This window comes from Jatropha curcas, chromosome 3 (assembly GCF_041381405.1).
Source record: "Jatropha curcas cultivar XTBG-Jc1 chromosome 3, XTBG_Jcur_1.0, whole genome shotgun sequence".
Lineage (NCBI taxonomy): Eukaryota > Viridiplantae > Streptophyta > Magnoliopsida > Malpighiales > Euphorbiaceae > Jatropha > Jatropha curcas.
The window spans coordinates 6,438,693-6,459,832 of record NC_143153.1 but is presented as its reverse complement, the minus strand read 5'-3'; the positions used below and the strand labels follow the sequence as shown (position 1 = coordinate 6,459,832).

Here is a 21,140-nt window from a genome sequence, read left to right as displayed (position 1 = left end):
ACGTAAGGCTCCAACTATAGAATAAATTAATAAAATTTAATATTTTTATTAAAATGGATATATTTTTTACCATATAATTGAAAAAATGATAGAACACTTTTTAAAAAATTCAATTTCATTTGCTTAGTTCATGAATGAAGTCTGGACAGATTTAGATGAGTTTTTTCTATAATTTCATCCCATTATTTTACTTATTATTTTAACATCGTGGCATTTTATATTTTTATTTGAATAGAATTTATTAAATATTTCAATTTATAAAGTTAAATCAATTAAACACATGTTAGATTAAGCGACTTAGCTCATAATATCAGTGCCCTTAGATAAATTCCCTACCTTTGGGAGAATTTTACCAAACTAATTTTTGTCCTATTCGATTCCCAAGATATTTATTTTATTGAAAATTATACTAATGACATATGGAGTCTATTTTACATAGAAAAATTAAAAAAAACCTAAAAATTAGCGTGTTAATGTTACAATATTAATAAAATTTATAATTTTAAATGCATAATAGGTCATACACCAATTCAAAGTATTTAAAATTGTAAAATTCAAACGTAAATATTCAGCATTTGATAAATTGGTTGCAAGATCCAATATTATAAGGTGCTTACTATCACGTTCTCAAGAAAATTCACAAAAACTTTACTTAATTTTACTATATTTGATTCAATGTAATAAACTGTATAATAAAATGAATATTACATTACACAGTTGGTTGCAATGTTTTGATGGATTTTTTTTTTACTCCGTAAAGTAATGAATACTACAATTGTATTTATCATTATTTTAAAATAATGTTATAGCCTTTTATCATAAAAATCTATATAATTGACATTCACTTACAATCTCTTAAAAATTAAACTTTAACTAAATTCAACCTTAAACTCTATTATTCACCACCATAACCATAACAGCCACCACCACACCATCATCTCAACCAACACTCCACAAGCGGGCTCACAAGTTATCGAGTTTTTTATATATAATATTTTAGGTTTACGCGAACTCCAAACCTCCGATGTTAATCAATATTAGTTCGAGCTCAAAATTTTTTTGCATTAGTTCAACTTTCAACGCCACTTGTTTACATCACTGGTAAAAAATATATTCATTAAAAAAAAATTACTTTACATTAGTTTGATCCGTGTTTAAGCAAGTCATTCTCTTTTGAGTTATAGGGTGCTAATACAAGTATGCGATGAAGGATATAATTGGCGTAAAATTGGTTGAAATCGAAAAAAAAAAAAAAAAAAACACACGTCTTGGGTCATATAATGCATTAGGCCCCCTTCTTAAACTACCTCAATTTTCCGGCCCTTTACAGAGCTACAACCTCACCGCATCATCAGCCTACTACTACCACTACACCGGCGCTCCCATTTCACAAACGCGTCACTTCCTCCGGTTCACCTGAGCACTACTCTACTGTCCCTGACCGGTTAGTTTTGGTTGCTATTGAACTGCCACTCAAACCTAAGGTAACAAATACTAGATGTTTGATTTTAATTCCTTCCATCTCATTTTAATGCATCGTTCTCTGTTAGAACATCTTTCTCTGCCTTTGATGTGTTCTTTTTGGGAATTTGATAATGCTCACCACCTATTTGTAAAATTGTCCGTGTGAGATTGACAGTTCTGAAATTTGAGTCAGTCTCTGTTAGTTGCTTTTCCTTGTCTTTTGATTCCTATTGTATGCCTTACCAGTTGGCAGTCATTGTATATTTATTTATTTGTTTGTTTTAATTGTTAATGTTAAGAAATGATAGGACTTTCTGTTGGAGAAAAGCATTTTATACAGGGTGGCATCAATCAAAATCTTCGTTCTGATGGTCGGAAAAGAGATGCCTACCGACCCATTTTTGTTGAAACTGGAGTCATCCCTCAGGTAGTCAATCCTTCTGTCTACATTCATTGATAGTAAAGTGGACCTGTTATTTGTTGTTTTGTACTTTTATCCTCCCTTTTAAATGATTTTTTTTTAATGGGTTTCATTATAGGCAAATGGCTCAGCACGAGTTAGGATAGGCACAACGGAGGTTATTGCTAGTGTGAAGGTATTTTATTAACTATCTAAAATACCTACTTTCCTTGAGATTTTGAAATAATATGTTTATTTTTTAGATATTTTTTCTATTCAAGGTTCAAATGCATTGCTTTTTTGTTTAACTGCAGGCTGAGCTTGGAAAGCCAAGTGCATTGCATCCTGACAAGGGAAAGGTTGCTATATTTGTTGATTGCAGTCCAGTTGCTGAACCAATGTTTGAGGTTTGCTTGTTTTATCTTTTACTTTCTAACATCGCTACCCTTTTAATAGATGCCTGTTTGACGTTGCCTCATCTTAACAATCATCTATGATCAAATTGCCACAATTGATGTACTTTCTCATCAACAGTCAACTTAAAACATTTGTGGCACTTGATAGGAATTGGCACCTCATTGTTAAATGTACCATGCACATGTTCATGCCGATCAAAGAATTTTCTTAATATATACTGTCGTTAACTTTCTTGGAAATTCTCTCTGTTTCAATTTGACTTGTGCAGATGCTATATAAGGTTCTTTGGCGCCCTTGAAACTGGATGTTTACCATTTCTGTAAAAAAGAACTGATTGTACATAGTTTGCATCTTTTTTTTTTTGCTTAAGTTATTCCTATATTGACAACTTTACGCAGGGGAGAGGAGGTGAAGACCTGTCAGCAGAACTTTCAGTTGCTCTTCAACGTTGTCTCTTGGGCAGTAAAAGTGGAGTAGGTCTGTATTGTTTGTAGAACAATCAATAGCCATAACTCTGTTGGCTCATGTAGGGCCCCGTTGGTTTAACTGTTTAGACCAACTGCTAGTTGATAGTGCTTGTTGATAGCTGGTAGGGCTTATAGCAATTAGCCAATGAGTGTTGGTGTTTGATAAAATTTTTGGCAGTTATTGCTGTTAAAATTTAAAATAACCATTAAGGGTATACTTTTTTTTTATATATTATACTGAATAATGTATATATTTTTTAATTAATTTTTAAAGTAAATATATTTTTTTATCTTAGTGTGTTATATAAATAAAAAATGCTAATTGAACTTTTTATATAATATTTAATAGAAATTTATTAATTTTAAATTACTATAAATAAAATTAATGATAAAAAGTATTAATTTTTGAAAAAAATTTAATGTTATTAGTAATTATTTTTATAAGGATAATTGGATCCAAATATAATATAGACACAAACAATTACCAACTGATACGAAAAAGCTCCAATATGTAGCTGATTTCATCAACTAATGATTGGGACTTACATCAGCTACCGATTAAAATCCTTATCAAACATCTATAACCTAGTTGTTGGGTATGAATCAACTATCTGTTGCATAAATCAGCTGAACCAAACGTCCTAGTAGTCTTTTTTTTCCCCTCCCATTTGCAGTAATGATATATTGTTATTTAGGTCCTTGCTGCATAAGTTAATCATGAAATGGTTGAAATTGTCTCAGGGGCTGGAATTGATCTATCATCTTTAGTAGTTGCAGAAGGAAAAGTCTGTTGGGATCTTTATATTGATGGTCTTGTCATCAGTTCAGATGGAAATCTTCTAGATGCTCTAGGTGCTGCAATTAAGGTACTTACAAACCTTTAAAAGGAAAAGGATTACATATTGGGAAAGTTCAAAAATATGCTTTGTGGTTGAACACCTTTTCACTTTTTTTGATAGTTTGTTTTCTTTAATGTCATTTTAATACTTGAGGTTTAATTAGTTTGCTTTTTGCTAGTTCTATTAAAATTATACTTCTATGTGTCCTCCATGTGTTGTAAAATGACAATTAAGATTGATTATGTAGGTAGCTACATGGTGTTGTGTCGACCACTTTTTCTTTTGAAGATGAAATATCATTTTAGAATAAAGATAAAAAACTAAGAAAATAATCTCATATTAAATTGGTATTATATCATGGCAAGAGGATACTATGACAATGATCAAGTAAAAATGGACCAAGTCTTAGATACTAAAGTGATGACAAAATTTGTTTTTGCTTGAAATGTGGAAGTGCTAAATCTTCAAGGACTTTTTTGAGTTTTTTCCTTATGGTAGTGTGCATTTGAAATGAAAGTGGATTTTGGATTTGCCTTTTAAGTGAGAAATTGTAAAATACTAATATAATTGAAATTCATATATGTCTTTAAATTCTTATATATCTAAATGGATCCTTTTATCTTTTCTATAGAATATACTAAATGTGGAAGATGACAGCATTTTTTTCTTAATTAAGTCCTGATAAATTTAAAGTAGCTCATCATTAGCTTTACAATGAAACCTCCATCAAATTTTAGTAGTAACTGCCAAATTGTATTAGTTCAAGATAAGATAAATTTGTTTGTCCCTTTTTTCTGAATTTTCATTTGAGTCCTATTACTTTTAAAAAGTAACATCTCTCCCCCCCCCCCTCCAACATATTTTCTTCTTCTATTTGCAGAAAAGCTTATTAATCTGCTAAAATAAAAACCTTTACCAATAATTATGCGGGGATGGTTGTATTACATTTGATATCAGCAAGTTGAAATAAAACCTTTATTGTACTAGAATAATAATCACCTTTCATATTAGAACTAATGGTTTGTAATTTAAGTAATGGATTAAGCGTTGGGACTTCAAAGGTTCTAACAATCATCCGTGATTGTATTTTTATTGCAAATACATTGATAATATCATATTTCAAAGAATTTCGCTGGAATAAGACAGTTTTTTGGCTTACACTAGTTACTGATATAATGCACTTATTTTTATTCCCAAAGGCTGCTTTGAGCAATACATGCATCCCAAGGGTCCATGTCGCAGCTGGTGCATCAGGCGATGAGCAACCAGAGGTTGACATTAGTGATGAAGAATTTCTTCAATTTGACACGTCGGAGGTCCCTGTCATAGTTACATTAACAAAGGTAATACTGTTAAACTGTTGATCTCACATGCTTTCAAGAACCAAATTCTTTTTCATCTTCATTTGCTTTTCTAACATGTAGGTGGGAAGGCACTATATTGTAGATGCTACTTCAGAAGAGGAATCCCAGATGACCTCTGCTGTTTCTGTTTCCATCAATAGGAAAGGGCATATTTGCGGGTTGACAAAACGAGGAGGCGCCGGCATTGATCCAAGTGTTATTTCAGACATGATATCCGTGGCACGACATATAAGCGAGCAACTGATGAATAAATTGGACTCTGAAATAGCTGCTGCTGAGGCTGTTGAAGATGAATCATGACATGCAGAGCAAGTACAAAAACCTCTTGTGTCATTATTTTAACATTAAGACTAGTGATGAATAGAGTTAAGAATGTGTTGTATACTTTGAATTTCATATATAAAGTCAGATTTAGAATGTAATTGAATTGCTTGGAAAGTTCACACAAAATGTTTGTAGTTTTTACTAAAAGATTTGACGACTCAAATGTCTTGATTATCATTTTATTTAATTCTCTTCTTCTTTGTTTACCATTTAATACTGTAAGAGTTGGATCCTCTATAGGTAAAAACTAGGCCTTCTGTAAAGCATTTAAGGATGAACATATATTAATTGAGTCGTTTGGGCTAAAAAAGAAGACGAATAAATAAAAAATATATGCAAAACACAGGTACTCAACATGTTAATTAAAGTTGCAACGCAAAGTGTAATATCTAATAGAAACAAATGCCTACAGCCAATTGATATTTTTAGTCCCATTTGCAAATATGATATTTTAATAACTAAGAAAAGAGAAAAAAAAGAATTTAAATATTTAAAAGTTCAATTAATTAATTATTTTGAGATTTTTATTATAGTGATAAATAAAATCCTAGTATATATTAAAGCGAGAAAGAAAATTATTATTGATAATGATAATTATTAAAATAACAATATTTATTTTGATAATCGATATTTATTTCTTTGTTTCGGTGTAAACTGTGCAACGCTCGGATTTTCATTTAGTTGTACATAAGATTCCCAGTAAAGTTGAGAATTTAAGTTAAAAATTTTAAAAAATTAAAGGAATCCATTATAATTTAAGGATCTACTTATATTTTTACTTATAACAGTCTTCCAAAGCCAACCGTGAACACCTTAGGCTTGGGACGTTATCATCCTTGAACCTCAGCTACGATTTCTCACTTCCTAAAACCCTTCCAACAGCAAAAATGTCTCTGTTAAAATCCCAATAATTATTATTGCGTGGAAAACTGATAAATCTGTTACAAACAGAAGAAAACCCACAAAAAATTTAAATGAAAATGTCTCCAACGGCACAACGCCAATCCGGATGGACTCTTGAAGCAGTACTCGACGAAATCGATTTAGAACCATCAGATTTCACCTCCTCTCTCCCCCTTAAAAAGGTCCCTAACGGCGACCTTTTTGAGGCCTCCCGTGCCGGCGATGTTGACCGCCTTAAGTACTTACTGGAGTCCGGCGTGAATGTCAACGCGCGGGACCAATGGGACTCTGTCGCCTTATACTATGCTTGTCTGGCGGGCCACCTTGACACTGCGAGAATGTTGCTCGAGAGTGGAGCCATTTGCTCTGAGCATACTTTTGATGGGGATAGATGTCATTATGCTGCCTTGAATTTGAAGGTTAGAAAACTTTTGAAGGCTTTTGAGGCTAGACCACCGCCTTTGGGACCGTTACAGGCGGCGTTAAGGGAGACTTTCCTGGGTTGTGCGGCTAACAGGGCGTATTTGGAGCAGGCTGAGCTTGGTGGGTTTGAAGCTTCAGGTCTGTCATCCTTTTCCACTTTTGATTTTTGGATAATAGTAGGTAACTGAAAGGAAGTTGCTTTGCTTTTTTTATTTATTTTATTTTATTAATGGTTACTGGGCTAGGGGTGTTCACTCGAAAGAGTGCGAGTTCTGAAATCTGCGAAATTTTGGTTCATATAATCATCTGAACTAATATTGGTAACTGATGACTTTTTTCCTATGAATTTGAATTGTAAAACGGTTTGAATTGAAATATTTATGCATTGTGCGAAGTTAGCAGGATTTATATGAAAATGTGATAATCATATTTGAAATCAAGGTCAGGGTCATTTTTTTTTTTTTTATATCATATCTGCTTTACTTGGAGGCTTATTGGTTCTAGGTATACAGTTATTTAGAGACATTCTATTCAGTATAGAATTAATAGATTTAGGGACCAAATAAACATTTTTGAGATATTTTATATGCATGAGAAAACTTAGCTGCAAAGTCAAAAACTTAAATGGCTTGAATATTTCGGTATCATTAAGGATACATCTGAGACGGGGATAGATGCACAGAGTCTAAAACATATGCAGGGGTTAAATATGAATTGAGGATTTGGAAACAGGATCTAGGTCATAAAATTTACTGGAGAGGTGAGGCTGGATGATTGGTTCTCTCATTTTGTGATTAATTGATTGCTTTCTAGATGTTAAGGACTAGTTGTAAATAGAGTTCTATTAGGAGTTGGATTCCTAATAGGTTTATAGTATCTGTATATGTATATATATGTGTCCCTATTGATGAAAATACAGCAACAATATTTTTTCCAGATTGAATTACATGGTACCAGAGCCGGGGGGGTTGGGGGTTCGTTAAGTTTTTTTTTTTCTTTGCTCTTTTGCGTTGAAACTACAGGCTGAGTGTGTTTTTTGGTGACTGTCAGTCTAGGTCACCCACATAGGCCGGTGTTTTTGTCTCACCGCCACCCAAGGAAGAAGGGCAGGCCGCTAATCGGCTCTCCCTCCAAATCCAGTCACAGGAATCCTCGCGAGTGGGCTTCACGCGCCACTCATATTTTTTCGCTCTTCTTCACGTGCTGGCGCGTGCGGGCGCGTCCGGCCATCTCCTGTCATTGGCTCTCAGTTTTCGGCGTCAATTCTGCCAGTACAGTGCAACCCAGTGTGTTGCGTCGGCCCTCTTTGACTTTTGTGGTGTTTTTCGTGCTGCCCCTTTGCTGTTGCTTTGCCGGGTACAGTCTGAATTTGTGGATTTATATTTTGCTGCTGCCTATTTGCTATTCTGCTATCAAGTTACCAAGAATTGTAGTTTTCCTTTGTTGTGCTACATTTGTTTTTGAGCGTTTAATCACAAATCATGACGACTACTCCACCAGAGACTTCCGAATCGAAACCTGTCATCACTGATGTGGTGCCATTACTGAATAAAATAACAGAACACAAACTTACTGGGTCCAATTTTCTGGCATGGAGTAAAACAGTTCGTATATATTTTCATAGTTTGGGTAAAGATTACCACTTGACCAATGATCCACCTGAAGGAGATGCTAGGCAAATCTGGCTTAGAGAGGATGCTCGATTATTTTTACAGCTTCGGAATTTGATTAACAGTGAGGTAATTGGCTTAATTAATCATTGTGAGTTTGTTAAGGAACTGATGGATTATCTTGAATTTTTGTACTCGGGAAAAGGTAATTTATCTCGTATGTATGAGGTCTGCAAAGGATTTTATCGGGCCGACCAGCAAGATAAGCCTCTCACAGCTTATTTCATGGAATTTAAGAAGATTTATAAGGAACTTAATGTTTTATTGCCTTCTAGTCCCGATGTTAAGGTTCAACAGACTTAGCGAGAACAAATGGTTGTAATGAGTTTTCTTGCAGGTCTTACGCCGGTTTTTGAAACTGCCAAATCACAAGTTCTTTCAGGCAGCGACGTTACCTCTCTTCAGGAGACTTTCGCTAGATTACTACGTACTGAAGGTTCTCATATCCCTTCCCCTTATGATAATAGTGCCCTTGTGAGTCGTAATCAGATAGTTAGACAGTCAGGAAACAGAGGAAGAGAAGGAAATAATCGTAGTAATGGAACAATTAATCGGGAGGCAAGCATTCTTATCTGCCATTATTGCCATGAACCTGGTCACACTAAATGGTATTGTAAGAAACTGATAAATAAGCCGCCAAGGGCAAATATAGCCACTCAAGATTCTACAGTTACTTCTTCTGAGAACACTGTAATAATTTCTGCTGTGGAGTATCCTGAGCTCTTTAGATACCGTTCTTCTAAGTCTACTGATTCCTCAATTGCTGTTGCTGCCAATTCAGGTGCTCCTATTATATGTCTTATGTCTACCTCATCAGAGTGGGTCATTGATTCTGGTTGCACAGATCATATGACAGGTAACCCTAGTCTCTTATCCTCACTAAAAGAACTTGAACAATTTAATCGTCATGTTACTCTAGCTGATGGGTCCACATCTTCTGTCAAGTGTATTGGCACCGCCAATCCCATCCTTTCTCTTCCGTTGTCTTCTTTTTTTTTTTGTTTGCCTCATTTTTCGTTCAATCTATTATCTGTTAGCAAAATTACTCGTCTACTGAATTGTTGTGTTAAATTTTATCCTACCTATTGTGTGTTTCAGGATCTTTTAACGAAGCGGATTATTGGTAGAGGACGTGAGTCTGGTGGCCTTTATCTTCGGGATGAACAAGTTTCGTCATCTCTGGCTTGTGTTGGTGCTCTCTCTCCTCTTGAGGTTCATTGTTGTTTGGGTCATCCTTCATTGACAACTTTAAAGAACTTGTGTTCGCATTTTCAGTCTTTATCGATTTTAGAATGTGAATCTTGTCAATTTGCCAAACACCATCGTTTACCTTTAGTTCCTCGAGTCAATAAACGGGTTTCATCCCCTTTTGAGTTAGTTCATTCTGATGTTTGGGGTCCATGTCCTGTTATTTCTAAAACTGGCTTTCGGTATTTCGTAACTTTTGTGGATGATTATTCTCGTGTTACTTGATTATTTTTAATGAAAACTCGTTTTGAGATATTCTCTATTTTCTGTTCCTTTTGTGCTGAGATTAAAACTCAATTTAATATCTCTGTTCGCATATTGCAAAGTGATAATGCTAAATAATATCTATCTAGTTCCTTGCAATCTTATGTCACAGAATGGTATTCTTCATCAAACATCTTGTGTTGATACTCCTTCTCAAAATGGGGTTGCAGAAAGGAAAAATCGACATTTTCTTGAGGTTGCTAGGGCACTTCTATTTCAAATGAAGGTCCTTAAACATTCTTGGGCGGATGCTGTCTCTACTGCATGTTTTTTGATTAATCGCATGCCTTCTTCTGTGCTTAATGGTGCAATTCCTTATAGTGTCTTGTTTCCTTCTAAACTTCCATTCTCTATTGAACCTCGTATTTTTGGTTGTACTTGTTTTGTTCGTGACGTTTGTCCACAAGTTTCCAAATTAGATTCAAAATTCCTTCGTTGTGTTTTCCTTGGGTATTCTCAGCATCAAAAGGGATATCGTTGTTTTTCTCCCAATCTTGACCGTTATCTTATTTCTGTAGACGTCACATGTGTTGAGAATACTCCATTTTTTCCTTCTCCTATATATGATGATGAGCTTTTAGTCTACACTATCCAGCAATTTCCTGGCTCTCCTGCTTCTGTTCCTGTTCTTGAACTTGCATCTGCTCCTGCTACAGCGTCTGCTCCTCCTATTCCACCTCCTGCACCAGCATCTGTCCGCCCTCATTTTGAATAGGTTTATTCCAGGAGACCAGGAACTCTTGACTCACTTCCCCTACCTATCACTTCAACAGAAGATCCGGTTCCCTCCACTCAACTTGAGCCTGTGCCATCCGCTCCTCAGTTAGACATTGACCTTCCCATTGCTCTTCGAAAATTTAAATGCAAGTGTACCTATCCTATTTCTTCTTTTTTTAGTTATGATCATCTTTCTCCTTCATCTCGTTGTTTTGTAAGTAGCCTAGACTTTGTCTCTACTCCTAAAACTGTTATCCAAGCTTTGTCCCATCCTGGTTGGTGTGCAGCAATGAAAGAGGAGATAGCTGCCTTAGATACTAATGGTACTTGGGATCTTGTGCCTCTCCCAGCAGGTAAGAAAGCTATTGGTTGTAAATGGGTTTTCGTAGTTAAAATGAATCCTGATGGATTTGTTGCCCGTTTCAAGGCTCGATTAGTTGCTGAGGGCTATTCTCAGATTTATAGCCTTGATTACTCTGATACTTTTTCTTTTGTAGCCAAATTGTCTTCTGTTCGTTTGTTTATTTCTTTAGCAGCTACTTTTGACTGGCCTTTACATCAGCTGGATGTTAAGAATGCCTTTCTTCATGGGGATCTTCAGGAGGAAGTTTACATGGAGCAACCACCAGGCTTTGTTGCTCAGGGGGAGTTGGATAAAGTGTGTAAACTTCGAAAATCTCTTTATGGCCTAAAACAGAGTTCTCGAGCTTGGTTTGGTAGATTTTGCAATGTGGTACACCAATTTGGCATGCAAAAGAGTACTTCTGATCATTCTATATTTTTTAGAAGTACTAAAACTGGTTTGATTCTACTTGTGGTTTATGTCGATGACATTGTTATTACAGGGAGTGATTTTGCAGGCAACATCACTCAAGTCATTCCTCCAAACTCAGTTCCAGACAAAAGACTTAGGATTGTTGAAGTATTTTTTGGGTATAGAAGTATCTAGGTGTAAGAGAGGCATCTTCTTATTCTCAAAGGAAGTATGTTCTTGACTTACTAAAGGAAACTGGAAAGTTGGGTGCCAAGCCATGCAGTGCTCCAATGACTCTTAATTTGCAACTTTCAATTGGTGGTAAGCTATTTGATGATCCTGAAATGTATAGAAGATTGGTGGGCAAACTGAATTATCTTACGGTAGCACGTCCAGATATTGCTTAATCTCTGAGCGTCTTAAGCCAGTTTATGTCATCTCCTACTGTTATTCATTGGGAAGCTTTAGGACAAATTTTGTGCTACTTGAAAGGTAATCCAAGTCGTGGCCTCCTTTATAGTAATCATGGGCATTTGGACATTGAGTGCTTTTCAGATGCGGATTGGGCAGGTTTGAAGGTTGATAGAAGATCAACTCTAGGATATTGTGTCTTTGTGGGTGGAAACTTGATATCGTGGAGGAGCAAGAAACAAAATGTAGTCTCACGATCGAGTGCTGAATCAAAATATCGAGCTATGACTCAATCTGCTTGTGAAATAATTTGGATTCGTCAGTTGTTAGAGGAAATTGGCTTCAAGTCGTCCTTGCCTACAAAGTTATGGTGTGATAATCAGGCTGCTCTTCACATTGCATCAAATCCAGTACTCCATGAACGAACAAAACATATCGAGATTGATTGTCATTTCATTCGTGAAAAGATACAATAGAGTGTTATTTCTACAGGGCACGTTAAAACAAGTGAACAGTTTGGAGATATCTTTACAAAAGCTCTAAATGGATCTCGGGTTAACTATCTTTGTAACAAGTTGGACATGATTAACATCTATGCTCCAACTTGAGGGGGAGTGTTAAGGACTAGTTGTAAATAGAGTTCTGTTAGGAGTTAGATTCCTAATAGGTTTATCGTATTCTGTATATGTATATATATGTGTCCCTATTGATGAAAATATAACAACAATATTTTTTTTCCACATTGAATTACACTAGAATAAAAGGGCTTCTATGGAGTGCTTTTCTTTTGTAACAAAGATTGGCCTTTTTCACTAGTAGTGATGAATTCTTTCTGTGTAATTTTACAGCAAGAAAGTCTGCTCTACTTTTATCCTTCTCAGTTAGTTGTTTTTATGGAAATGGAGATAATAACAAGCTTTGGACAGTCTAAGAAACTGCTTTGGCCTTTTCAAACGTTTTTGAAGGTTATTCTTAAGCATATATATTGTGAAATAGTGAAACTTTTATATAAAATCATGTTTTGCTTGGATGATCTGGACTGTGCCATTGATGCTTCATTGATTCTGAATTATCAGACAGCTTATTCTGGTTATGCTTTACTTTGCTTCTCAGAACAATATGGATGTGACATTTGACGTGTGAAATTGTTGAGTAGGTCTCTCATCCAGTGGGATGCCCAATTCCAACCACTTCCCTTCGGACGTGGTATTTTATGTTCAAGGTAGGCCTATTGAAGCTCACAGAGCAATATTAAGTGCTCGATCGCCTTTTTTTAAGAGAAAGTTTGAAACTGATTGGAGAGACAGAGGTGAAGTGAGATTTGCAAGGGAAAAGTTGTCATATCCTGCCCTTCACAGCCTTATTCACTTCTTCTACTCTGACAGACTAGAGATCGCAGTGGATGACATGGAAGATCTTGTGAGAATCTGCAAAGTGTGCAAATGTGAATCCTTACAAAGGATTCTTGAGAAAGAACTAATTCACCAAAAATATGCAGAGTACAAGGCGCTGAAAGATGTAGACAACTCTCAGAAAAAGTTTATCTTACAGGGCTCATCACTTCCTGAGGAAGACCGGCTTCCTGCTTCCTTGCATTGTATCCTTCAGACTTCCCTAGCAAAGTCAACCATGGAGAGAAACCTGGATGGTACTGTCGATAGATTAGCATATTCCTTTGGTTCTGGGCAGCTGAGTGATTCTGTAGATGATCTTGCTGATGTTTGTATAAGAGTGGATAAGAGGAATTTCCACTGCCATCAAGTGATTTTAGCATCAAGATCAGAGTACTTTAGGGCAAGATTATCTCGGATGAAGGATTTTCATGAAGGGAAGGATGGATTACCTATTGGTACCCTTCCATGCCTTGAAGAACATGATTTGAGCATGGAAACATTGGAGAAGATGGTGGAATATATGTAAGCTTTTTCTGCTTTTCATATATAGCTAGCTTACTCAAATAATGTCTCATTATTTCCAGGTTTAATCCTTTGGTTTCAGCACCATCTTTTCTGACATTAGGGCTTCTCTACATTTGGAAATTTTTGATGCAGCAGTCAGATATGTGTTGCCTAATCACCATTCTCCTTGTGACATGTGTTGCATAATGAACCTTGTTTTGAACTATTGGAACCTTTAAATATGTGCAATTAAATTTATTGTCAGTGTGAAACTTATCAGGCGACTTATTTTGAGCCTTGGTTGGTTCAGGTATACTGATAGTTTGAAGGAGATAGACCCGGATCAGGTATCTTATGTTCTTTACCAAAATGACTTGTTATTAGTTAAATATATGTCCAATACCCACTGTATGATTTGTGCAGGCAGAGGACATGTTTGATGCTGCTTCAAGATATCTATTATTTCCTCTTAAGCGTGCTGTAGCAGATGTACTGTTGCCACAACTAGAAATGGTTTCCCCCGCAGAACTGTGCCATTGGCTTATATTGTCGGACATGTAAACTGTCAATTTCCTTGTTTCTTAAAGCATCTGAAATGAATTTTTAAAGGTGTAGCACCAGTCATGCCATTATCAAGGCCAGACTTTAAGCTCCTAATTTGATCTCCTGTATTTCTGTTCAAAGGAGATGCAAAGGATATATATATGTTTAAGACGGCTAGAAAGTAGACCTCTTTATTGAAGTCAACAATACCTTAATGCTATAAAATTGTTGATGGTGAAGCGATGTTTGCAGGTATGGTGTCTTGAAGATCCGAGAGTACTGTCTGGATACAATAGCTTGTAACTTTGAGACATTTGCTGAAACTCCTGAGTTCCGAGCAATGCTTCTGACGCTGCCTCCTCCATCTGGAGATTCTTCACTTCGCACCACAGTTCCAAGTGCTCCAGGAGCTGTTATAAAGACAGACCAAGGAAATCTTCTTGATGATTTGCGAGAGAAATGGCTTGAAGCTGAAGCTGCTGAACTTGACAAGAGAGATGAAAGTGCCTTGCTTTTTGACAAGCAGCTCGAGATGCTTATGCTTGTAGCAGAGCAAGAAAAATCTGATACACCTTTTGATGACACTCAACAAAACTATGGATGATTTTTATATTTTCTTTATCTTATCCTCACAAAGCTAGATTGGAATGAAAAAAAGAAAAAAAATATATACAAGAAAAAAAAGTTTAAAAGGCATTCTTTTAGTTGAAACTTATAAATAAATGTTGTATGATTTATGTTGAATGACAGATTTGTAACAATAAACAGAATATGAAAATGCAGAGTGAGTTTAGTGTTTGTAATTAATTGCTTTTGCTCAAATCTCCATTGGACTCTGAATTTTCGTATCTTTTCAATGGAAATGCCTCCTTCGACCAATGTATAGTCTCCCTCACTCGAATTACTTCATTGAATTGTCTACTGGTGCTTCTTTTGATAATTTTTTATCTCTTGCCAAAGTGTGAGAGTAAATTTTTATTTCTTCAGTTTGTTGATAGATCGAGTTAAAGATTAAGCAATGAGAAGTACCAAGTAACACCTTTGAGGGATAATCTTTTACCATTTAAGTGATTAAATGTTGATATTGATTGAGGTTCTTTCTTGTTCATTCAAAACATGACTATAACATTAACTGGTTTTCTTAACTATCACCATGATATAAATCTCAACCTGGATTTTAAATGGATGGTCAAGATTACATGTTACTGTGTACATATTGTTCCAAACATGACTATAATATGAGCAAAGCATGCTTTTTTAAGCAATTATCTGTTAACAGTAACCAGATTCCAGTTTCATTTATGTTCTCTTGAAAATGAATCAAGGATATCAAAAAACATTTAAAAGTTAAAACCAAGGAATTTGAGGTCATTCTATCTTCTTTATTGCCTGCCTAGGACGCTTCGGTGTCTGAAGCAGCATCATCCATAGTCACCCCAGAAACATCACAAACCATAGCTGTCGATGATGGTGCTGCAGCTTCTTCAGCAACAGTTGGATACAACTCTCCAGCATGGTGCTGCAAGCTCCAGTACATTATGCTTGCAGTCAAAATGAGCATCATCTTCGGGTTTACCTGTCATGACAACGCATCAAACCAGTCAAATATAAAATGGAAATTAAGTCCAATACAATGCAGCCATTAATTCATGGAGTCCTATCATATTTTTTAACATTTTTTTTTTTTATATCAGGAATATGAAATCTCAAGTTCTAGCATCCTTAACGTACTTTTCTCCCATTGAAATATTACAATTTCTAAAGTTCTCCACATGGACCATTTGAGATTAATATTATCAAACTAAGTTCATCATCTTTTTCTTTTTTAATCTATTCTTGTGGTCTTTACCTTTCATACTGCCTAAGTATCCAAGCTAACTTATGGATCAATGGAGGAACCCAAGAAAAAAAGGATGTCCATTAACATTAAATCCATGTAAAATTGACCATCAAAAGAGAATATTCTCATGACACCATCACAAATTTGGATATATGGTGATAATTCTCATTTCCAAATAGCTGATCTAACTAGAAATTATAGTTACCGTTCTTATATTAGAGATCAAGCAAAGTTAACAGGAAAATATAAAAATAGAATTTTCTATTATATCATCAATGATTATAGAACTTTATTATTCCAATTACCTCCATAATATCCTCAGGTAATAAGAAAATGGAACATCCAAGTTTCCGAGCAACACTGATTATATAGGTAGCATTCATCTTCTTATCCTCATCTGCAACATCAGTAATAAAAAGTGAGGTTTTGTCTTAAAACTTTATAAAGACTTGATCAAACTCATTATGCACATATATTCTGGTTATTCCTTTGGAAAATAAAATGGCCCAAAAGCTAAGAACATTCCCCTTTCTGTATGGGAAGAGTTAAACTTTCAAATAACAGAAGGGGAAAATAACAATGACATACCACTTTCTCCCTTTGTAACAACCCCCCAATTAACTACCCTTGGTTCCACTGCAGTGAGAAGGTCAAGAAAGAAAATTCCATTTGAAAGGCTCTTATCCTAAAGCAAAAATAAAAAAAAATAAAACATCAAATGGTCAATCATATGCAAGAATCTCATTGTAAACAGTCATTGTTTGATGAATTTACCTTGAAGCTCTCCATTTCAGATGTTCTACCTGCTTTCTTGACTTTGTTGTTTGCCCAGTTTAGAATGTCAGCATCTGTAATTTCTTTACCTTGGGACTGTGAGGAGTGAGATCTCAAGTTTTTGAGGAGTTGAAGCATGGTGAACCTCATTAGCTGCCACAGATATGCTATGAGATGAAAGAAGATGCCAGAGTCAATTCTTTTCAATATTGAGCCAAGAGCAATCAAAAGCTATAAATTTGGAAAAAGAAATATTGTTTAAGAGGATGAGAAACAAAAATGAGACGGATTCTAGCTAAGACTATTAAAAATAAATAAATTTTCAACAGTGAACTGATTGAATAAGTGCATAGATTACTATTGAAGTAAAAGTTACTTGTAATCAATTATGACAAAAATGAACAGTGCATTAATCTAGTTAGAATGACCAAAAAGTGGTAAAAAAAATTAATGGAGAACATAGTTTCTAAATTCTAATAATAAGTGCTAAACAAGCATAGATTTGAATGACATATCCTATAACATATTTATGGGATATTTAAAATTAAATCAAACTGACCAACTATAAGCTTCTTATTTCCCTGGACAATGTCATTCCCAGCAACATTCACGAGGGAGAATTGCAATTCCTTCCCTATCTGTATTACTTGGTTGCAATTCTCAACTTTTCTAAATGGCATCATTATAGGAGGCTTAGTTGTCAGTTTCCAATTGACAGACCCAGGTGCAACTTTGTCGAGCACTTCTAAAAGAACCCATCTGCATGTGCAAGTGAGGAATGTTAATCGACCGTTAACAAGGCTATTCACTATTTTAGTGGAAACATTAAGAGCTCACCCATTTCTGACATCCTCAAACACATTATTAACGTAAGTAACAATTCCCAGACTGTTAATCCACAAACGGGAGCATCTCTCTTCACGTGAAGTTTGATCATCATCCTCCATCATTTCAGCAAAGCCCATCTTATTAGTATCACCTGTCAATCCATTCCTGCAAGAGAAACAAACATACTTGCAGCATAAGACAGAATTCACAAATGCATGCTGCAGAAAGAACTCTAGAATTGTCCCTTTTCTCTCACCTGTGTTGGAATATTTGTGCTACAAATGCAAGATTAAGATTCGCAGAACCCTCAACGATGTCTTGAGAAGTGACATATTTTTCACATTCAAGTTTTTCTGCCTGCTCAAGAACAATTTTTGCTCTCTCCTCGGGATTAGAAGCTTGCAAGGTGTTAGGGCTGCTGAGTTCTGGTGCAAGAGCATTAAGCAAGTAAACATAGGCCTCTCCATCCTGCAAATGCTCACAGATACAACCATGAAAGAGGAAAAGATACCCTGAAACATAGAATAAACATGACAGAAAATAGAGTTCTGTGCACAATATTATTATATAATAATGACAACAAACACAGCCTATTGCTATTCAAGGCTAGAAACCCAGCAAAATAATTATACTTTATTTTCCTCATAACAATATTCTAATGTTTAATATTTGAAACATGCAAGCAAATCCACTCAATCAAAATGGTTTGGCACTAAGTGATGCTAACTTATAATTCCATCAAGATAGTAACAATGCATGGATTAAATATCAAGAGTTCTGCCATTAATATTTGATGAACTTCCTTACCTTCACATCAGAAGAAAAATTTGTAACCGTTTTCTTGTAACCAGCTTTTTTCAGATGAAAATTCATCCATTTCAGTAGAACTTTTTCAGGTGCTAAATTCATAAGCTCCTCCGCATCCTGCATGTATCTAATATGGTAAGCAAATGATAGCATATCATAAGTGGATTAAAAATGGTATATAAAGAAGGCAAAACTTTACCTTGCTGTCAGACACCAGTTCCAAAAGTTCAGGAGTTTTCTTCAGATTAACATCCGCTAACACTTGAATCTGAAGTTGCCACCATACATAAATACACATGTTATAAGGCAAACATGGATAATCGAACTCTCTAGGTCTTATGAATTATAAGACTATTGCCATCATAAGGTTTCAATATGCTACTCAATAATATGTGATTACATGGATAAACAAAGCAATTAGAGTTGAATACCTTAACAATTTGGGAAATCAATCCAAGTACCAGATGAGGCTGACAAGAACAAAATAAAACCTTCAGCATACTGCAATCCTAAAAGAAAAATACACAAGATTCCAACAAGTATCTGGAAATAGCTCAATCTTACTCTAGCTTCAACAAGGTCCTGTGTTCCAATATTAACAACTGTGCAGCCAATAGCCTTTGCAGAATTTAGGCAAAGGGTGTGATTCTCGTTTCTCTCCCATGGGTTGAGGGCTTTTTTTGTGTTAATAGCTCGCTCATCAATAGTCCCAGGAACTGCCACATTGATAAGCTTACTGCATAAAGCATAAAAAAAGAAAAACATTAGTAAATGCATAATACGTCTTCAAAGTTCAATCAAAACTGCATAAATTGCTAAATGAACGTGGGTCATATACCAAAGGAGAACTCCATCTTTCACAAGATCAAATAAAGCATTTGTGGATGGATCTATAGGAAGATATTTTTCCAAGAATGGATCCTTGCCCAAGTGCTTGTTAATGTGAGAAACATAGGAAGACTTCTCAGATTCATTAATGTTATGTTGAAAAGTGGTTGTGGATGCTTTGAGAAATGAAGAAGAAGACTTCAGTTTTCTTCCACCTGATTTTGCTGGTACTCTTACTTGCACATTTAAATATGCCTGTCAATTAACAAATTGAACAACCCAGAAAAATAAGAATATTATCCATTATCACTCAATAAAAAAGCAATATATAATACCTTATATATATTAAACAATAACCATGATCATAAATGAAAGTAATCACAAATAACGAGTTATATCAAATGAAACACGAAAGACTCACCCGGAGAAAAGTTTCAAAATCAAATTCTTCTCCTGCATTTGTGTAAGACTCCCCCAATATAGCTTTAATTTCCTCCTCATTAAAAACCTCAGAAAAACCCTTCAATTTTGCAAAAACTGGAGGCAAATCCCCAACTGTAACGCGACCTGCCTGAGTCCTTAATGAGACATACTAAAAACCAATGGAAAATCCATTAGGATATTGCTAATTAATTAATGGACAAACATAATTCAAACTTGAACCACAATCAAAATGAGAAAAAAGAAAAAGGCTAATCACAAAAAAATATTTCAACCTTTTGGCTTTTGTCAATTCTAAAACAGACTTTCAATTTTTTAGCAATACAGCAACTTCTCTTTTTTTTTTTTTTTTTTTTTTTTTGGCAATTCTACCATCCATAGTACTCCCATGTGAAATTATAACCTGAATTTACTGAAGCAGGAAGCCTAAATTTGTTCTTTTTCTTAAAATTGTTTTTTACAAACTCAGTGAACATGAATAATTGTATTATAGTAATTTTTTTTCATATGGTGTCCAACAAGAAACAAATTGAGACCTGCCACATTAGCAAATAAAGGCCTAATTCAGCTGAATAAATTGATCGGTGATAAAATTACAAAAATTTAAAAGATACTGCAGAATTTTTCAAGATTAAAAATCCGTGATAAAGTTAGAAAAAGCATTAAACATGAGGAATCACTCTTCGCAAATAGGCAGAAAAGAAAAAACTTACATTGGATTTGAGTGTGCGTAGCTCCACTTGGGTGAACTGGCTTTGAAGCCATGGATCAGAAACGAGTACACCCACATAAGTAGACATCTTTTTTACCTTCTTTTTGCACAAATATATATCTTTCACTCACTTAAAGCAAAACTGATCACCCACTGTGTTTATATGCATCAAACGCATAACCGTGTTAGAATTTAAACATGTTAAATTAATATTTGAACAGATAATCAATAACAGAAATTCAAATTTGGATCCATAAAAATGAAACGGAAAAGAAACCCAAGTGAGAAACAATCTTATGCAGGTGAAATAACATGAAAAGCAAATTAAGAAAACAAATAAAAAACCCATAGAAGAAAAAAACAAACCTGAAAAATTCAGAGAAAGGTCAAAACTTTGGGTTTGTTTTAGAGAGAAAAGAAAGAGAGAAGAGAGAGTGAGTGATGTTTTGTGGACATGTAAAATAGATGGATAGGATCGAATGAGAAAAGGAGAGAAAAGCGTGTTGCCCATAAGACCCGCGAACACTGGAAATGCATCCATGTATGAAACAGAGAGAAACAGAGGGAAATAGGCGTTGCGTTTGGTTCGCTTCAAATAAATGACACCTTCCAATTTTAAATTCTAAGGTAATTTACTATTTAGTACATGAAGTTTAATTATAATTATAATTATTTTTTTTTATTTGATTTCCCTCCAATTTCTTATTGATAATGGTATAGATAACAAATGAAACATATTATCAAATATTAATCATAAAAATTTTAAAATAAAATATCATTTTTAGGTGGGTTTATTACCTAAAA

At 34.9% G+C, this 21,140-nt stretch overlaps 3 protein-coding genes across 6 annotated transcripts; 2 read left to right on the top strand and 1 right to left on the bottom strand.

Moving 5' to 3' along the window:
- The first annotated feature begins 1,213 nt into the window (after positions 1–1,213).
- LOC105640895 (uncharacterized) lies at positions 1,214–5,462 on the top strand. The gene is made up of 8 exons (XM_012225300.4): positions 1,214–1,484; positions 1,764–1,891; positions 2,004–2,060; positions 2,179–2,271; positions 2,680–2,758; positions 3,490–3,614; positions 4,787–4,930; positions 5,012–5,462. The coding sequence occupies exons 2-8, from the start codon at positions 1,766–1,768 to the stop codon at positions 5,249–5,251; spliced, it is 864 nt and encodes a 287-aa protein (XP_012080690.1). The 5' UTR covers positions 1,214–1,484; positions 1,764–1,765; the 3' UTR covers positions 5,252–5,462.
- Positions 5,463–6,044: 582 nt separating this feature from the next.
- Positions 6,045–14,913, top strand: LOC105640896 (ankyrin repeat family protein). 4 transcript variants are annotated; one of them, XM_012225302.4, is made up of 5 exons: positions 6,047–6,739; positions 12,822–13,581; positions 13,874–13,910; positions 13,987–14,120; positions 14,359–14,913. In XM_012225302.4, the coding sequence occupies exons 1-5, from the start codon at positions 6,250–6,252 to the stop codon at positions 14,708–14,710; spliced, it is 1,773 nt and encodes a 590-aa protein (XP_012080692.1). In that variant the 5' UTR covers positions 6,047–6,249; the 3' UTR covers positions 14,711–14,913. The 4 variants fall into 4 exon arrangements, with proteins under 4 accessions (XP_089575243.1, XP_012080692.1, XP_089575241.1 ...); XM_089719115.1 differs by having other exon boundaries at positions 6,602–6,739; positions 12,779–13,581; XM_089719116.1 differs by lacking the exon at positions 6,047–6,739 and adding an exon at positions 7,842–7,957.
- A 347-nt stretch (positions 14,914–15,260) lies between these two features.
- On the bottom strand, positions 15,261–20,877 carry LOC105640897 (fimbrin-5). The gene is made up of 15 exons (XM_012225304.4): positions 20,703–20,877; positions 20,338–20,489; positions 19,605–19,775; positions 19,194–19,438; positions 18,920–19,091; positions 18,787–18,825; positions 18,555–18,623; positions 18,356–18,472; positions 17,805–18,016; positions 17,558–17,713; positions 17,280–17,479; positions 16,721–16,887; positions 16,535–16,631; positions 16,252–16,343; positions 15,261–15,682 (listed from the first exon to the last, which is right to left on the bottom strand). Exons 2-15 carry the CDS (start codon positions 20,422–20,424, stop codon positions 15,500–15,502), a joined length of 2,007 nt encoding a protein of 668 aa, XP_012080694.1. The 5' UTR covers positions 20,425–20,489; positions 20,703–20,877; the 3' UTR covers positions 15,261–15,499.
- Positions 20,878–21,140: the final 263 nt, after the last annotated feature.

What these genes read in the sequence shown, in the direction of transcription:
- LOC105640895 (XM_012225300.4), top strand. Translation starts at nt 1,766, where the DNA reads ATGATAGGACTTTCTGTTGGAGAAAAGCATTTTATACAGGGTGGCATC. An exon ending in CTCTAGGTGCTGCAATTAAG is followed by an intron (nt 3,615 to 4,786) that starts GTACTTACAAAC and finishes TTATTCCCAAAG; the next exon opens with GCTGCTTTGAGCAATACATG. An exon ending in TCATAGTTACATTAACAAAG is followed by an intron (nt 4,931 to 5,011) that starts GTAATACTGTTA and finishes TCTAACATGTAG; the next exon opens with GTGGGAAGGCACTATATTGT.
- LOC105640896 (XM_012225302.4), top strand. Translation starts at nt 6,250, where the DNA reads ATGAAAATGTCTCCAACGGCACAACGCCAATCCGGATGGACTCTTGAA. An exon ending in TGGTGGGTTTGAAGCTTCAG is followed by an intron (nt 6,740 to 12,821) that starts GTCTGTCATCCT and finishes ATTGTTGAGTAG; the next exon opens with GTCTCTCATCCAGTGGGATG. An exon ending in GAGAAGATGGTGGAATATAT is followed by an intron (nt 13,582 to 13,873) that starts GTAAGCTTTTTC and finishes TGGTTGGTTCAG; the next exon opens with GTATACTGATAGTTTGAAGG.
- LOC105640897 (XM_012225304.4), bottom strand. Translation starts at nt 20,424, where the DNA reads ATGTCTACTTATGTGGGTGTACTCGTTTCTGATCCATGGCTTCAAAGC. An exon ending in ATTTTGAAACTTTTCTCCGG is followed by an intron (nt 19,439 to 19,604) that starts GTGAGTCTTTCG and finishes GTTAATTGACAG; the next exon opens with GCATATTTAAATGTGCAAGT. An exon ending in TTTGAGGATGTCAGAAATGG is followed by an intron (nt 17,480 to 17,557) that starts GTGAGCTCTTAA and finishes TTGCACATGCAG; the next exon opens with ATGGGTTCTTTTAGAAGTGC.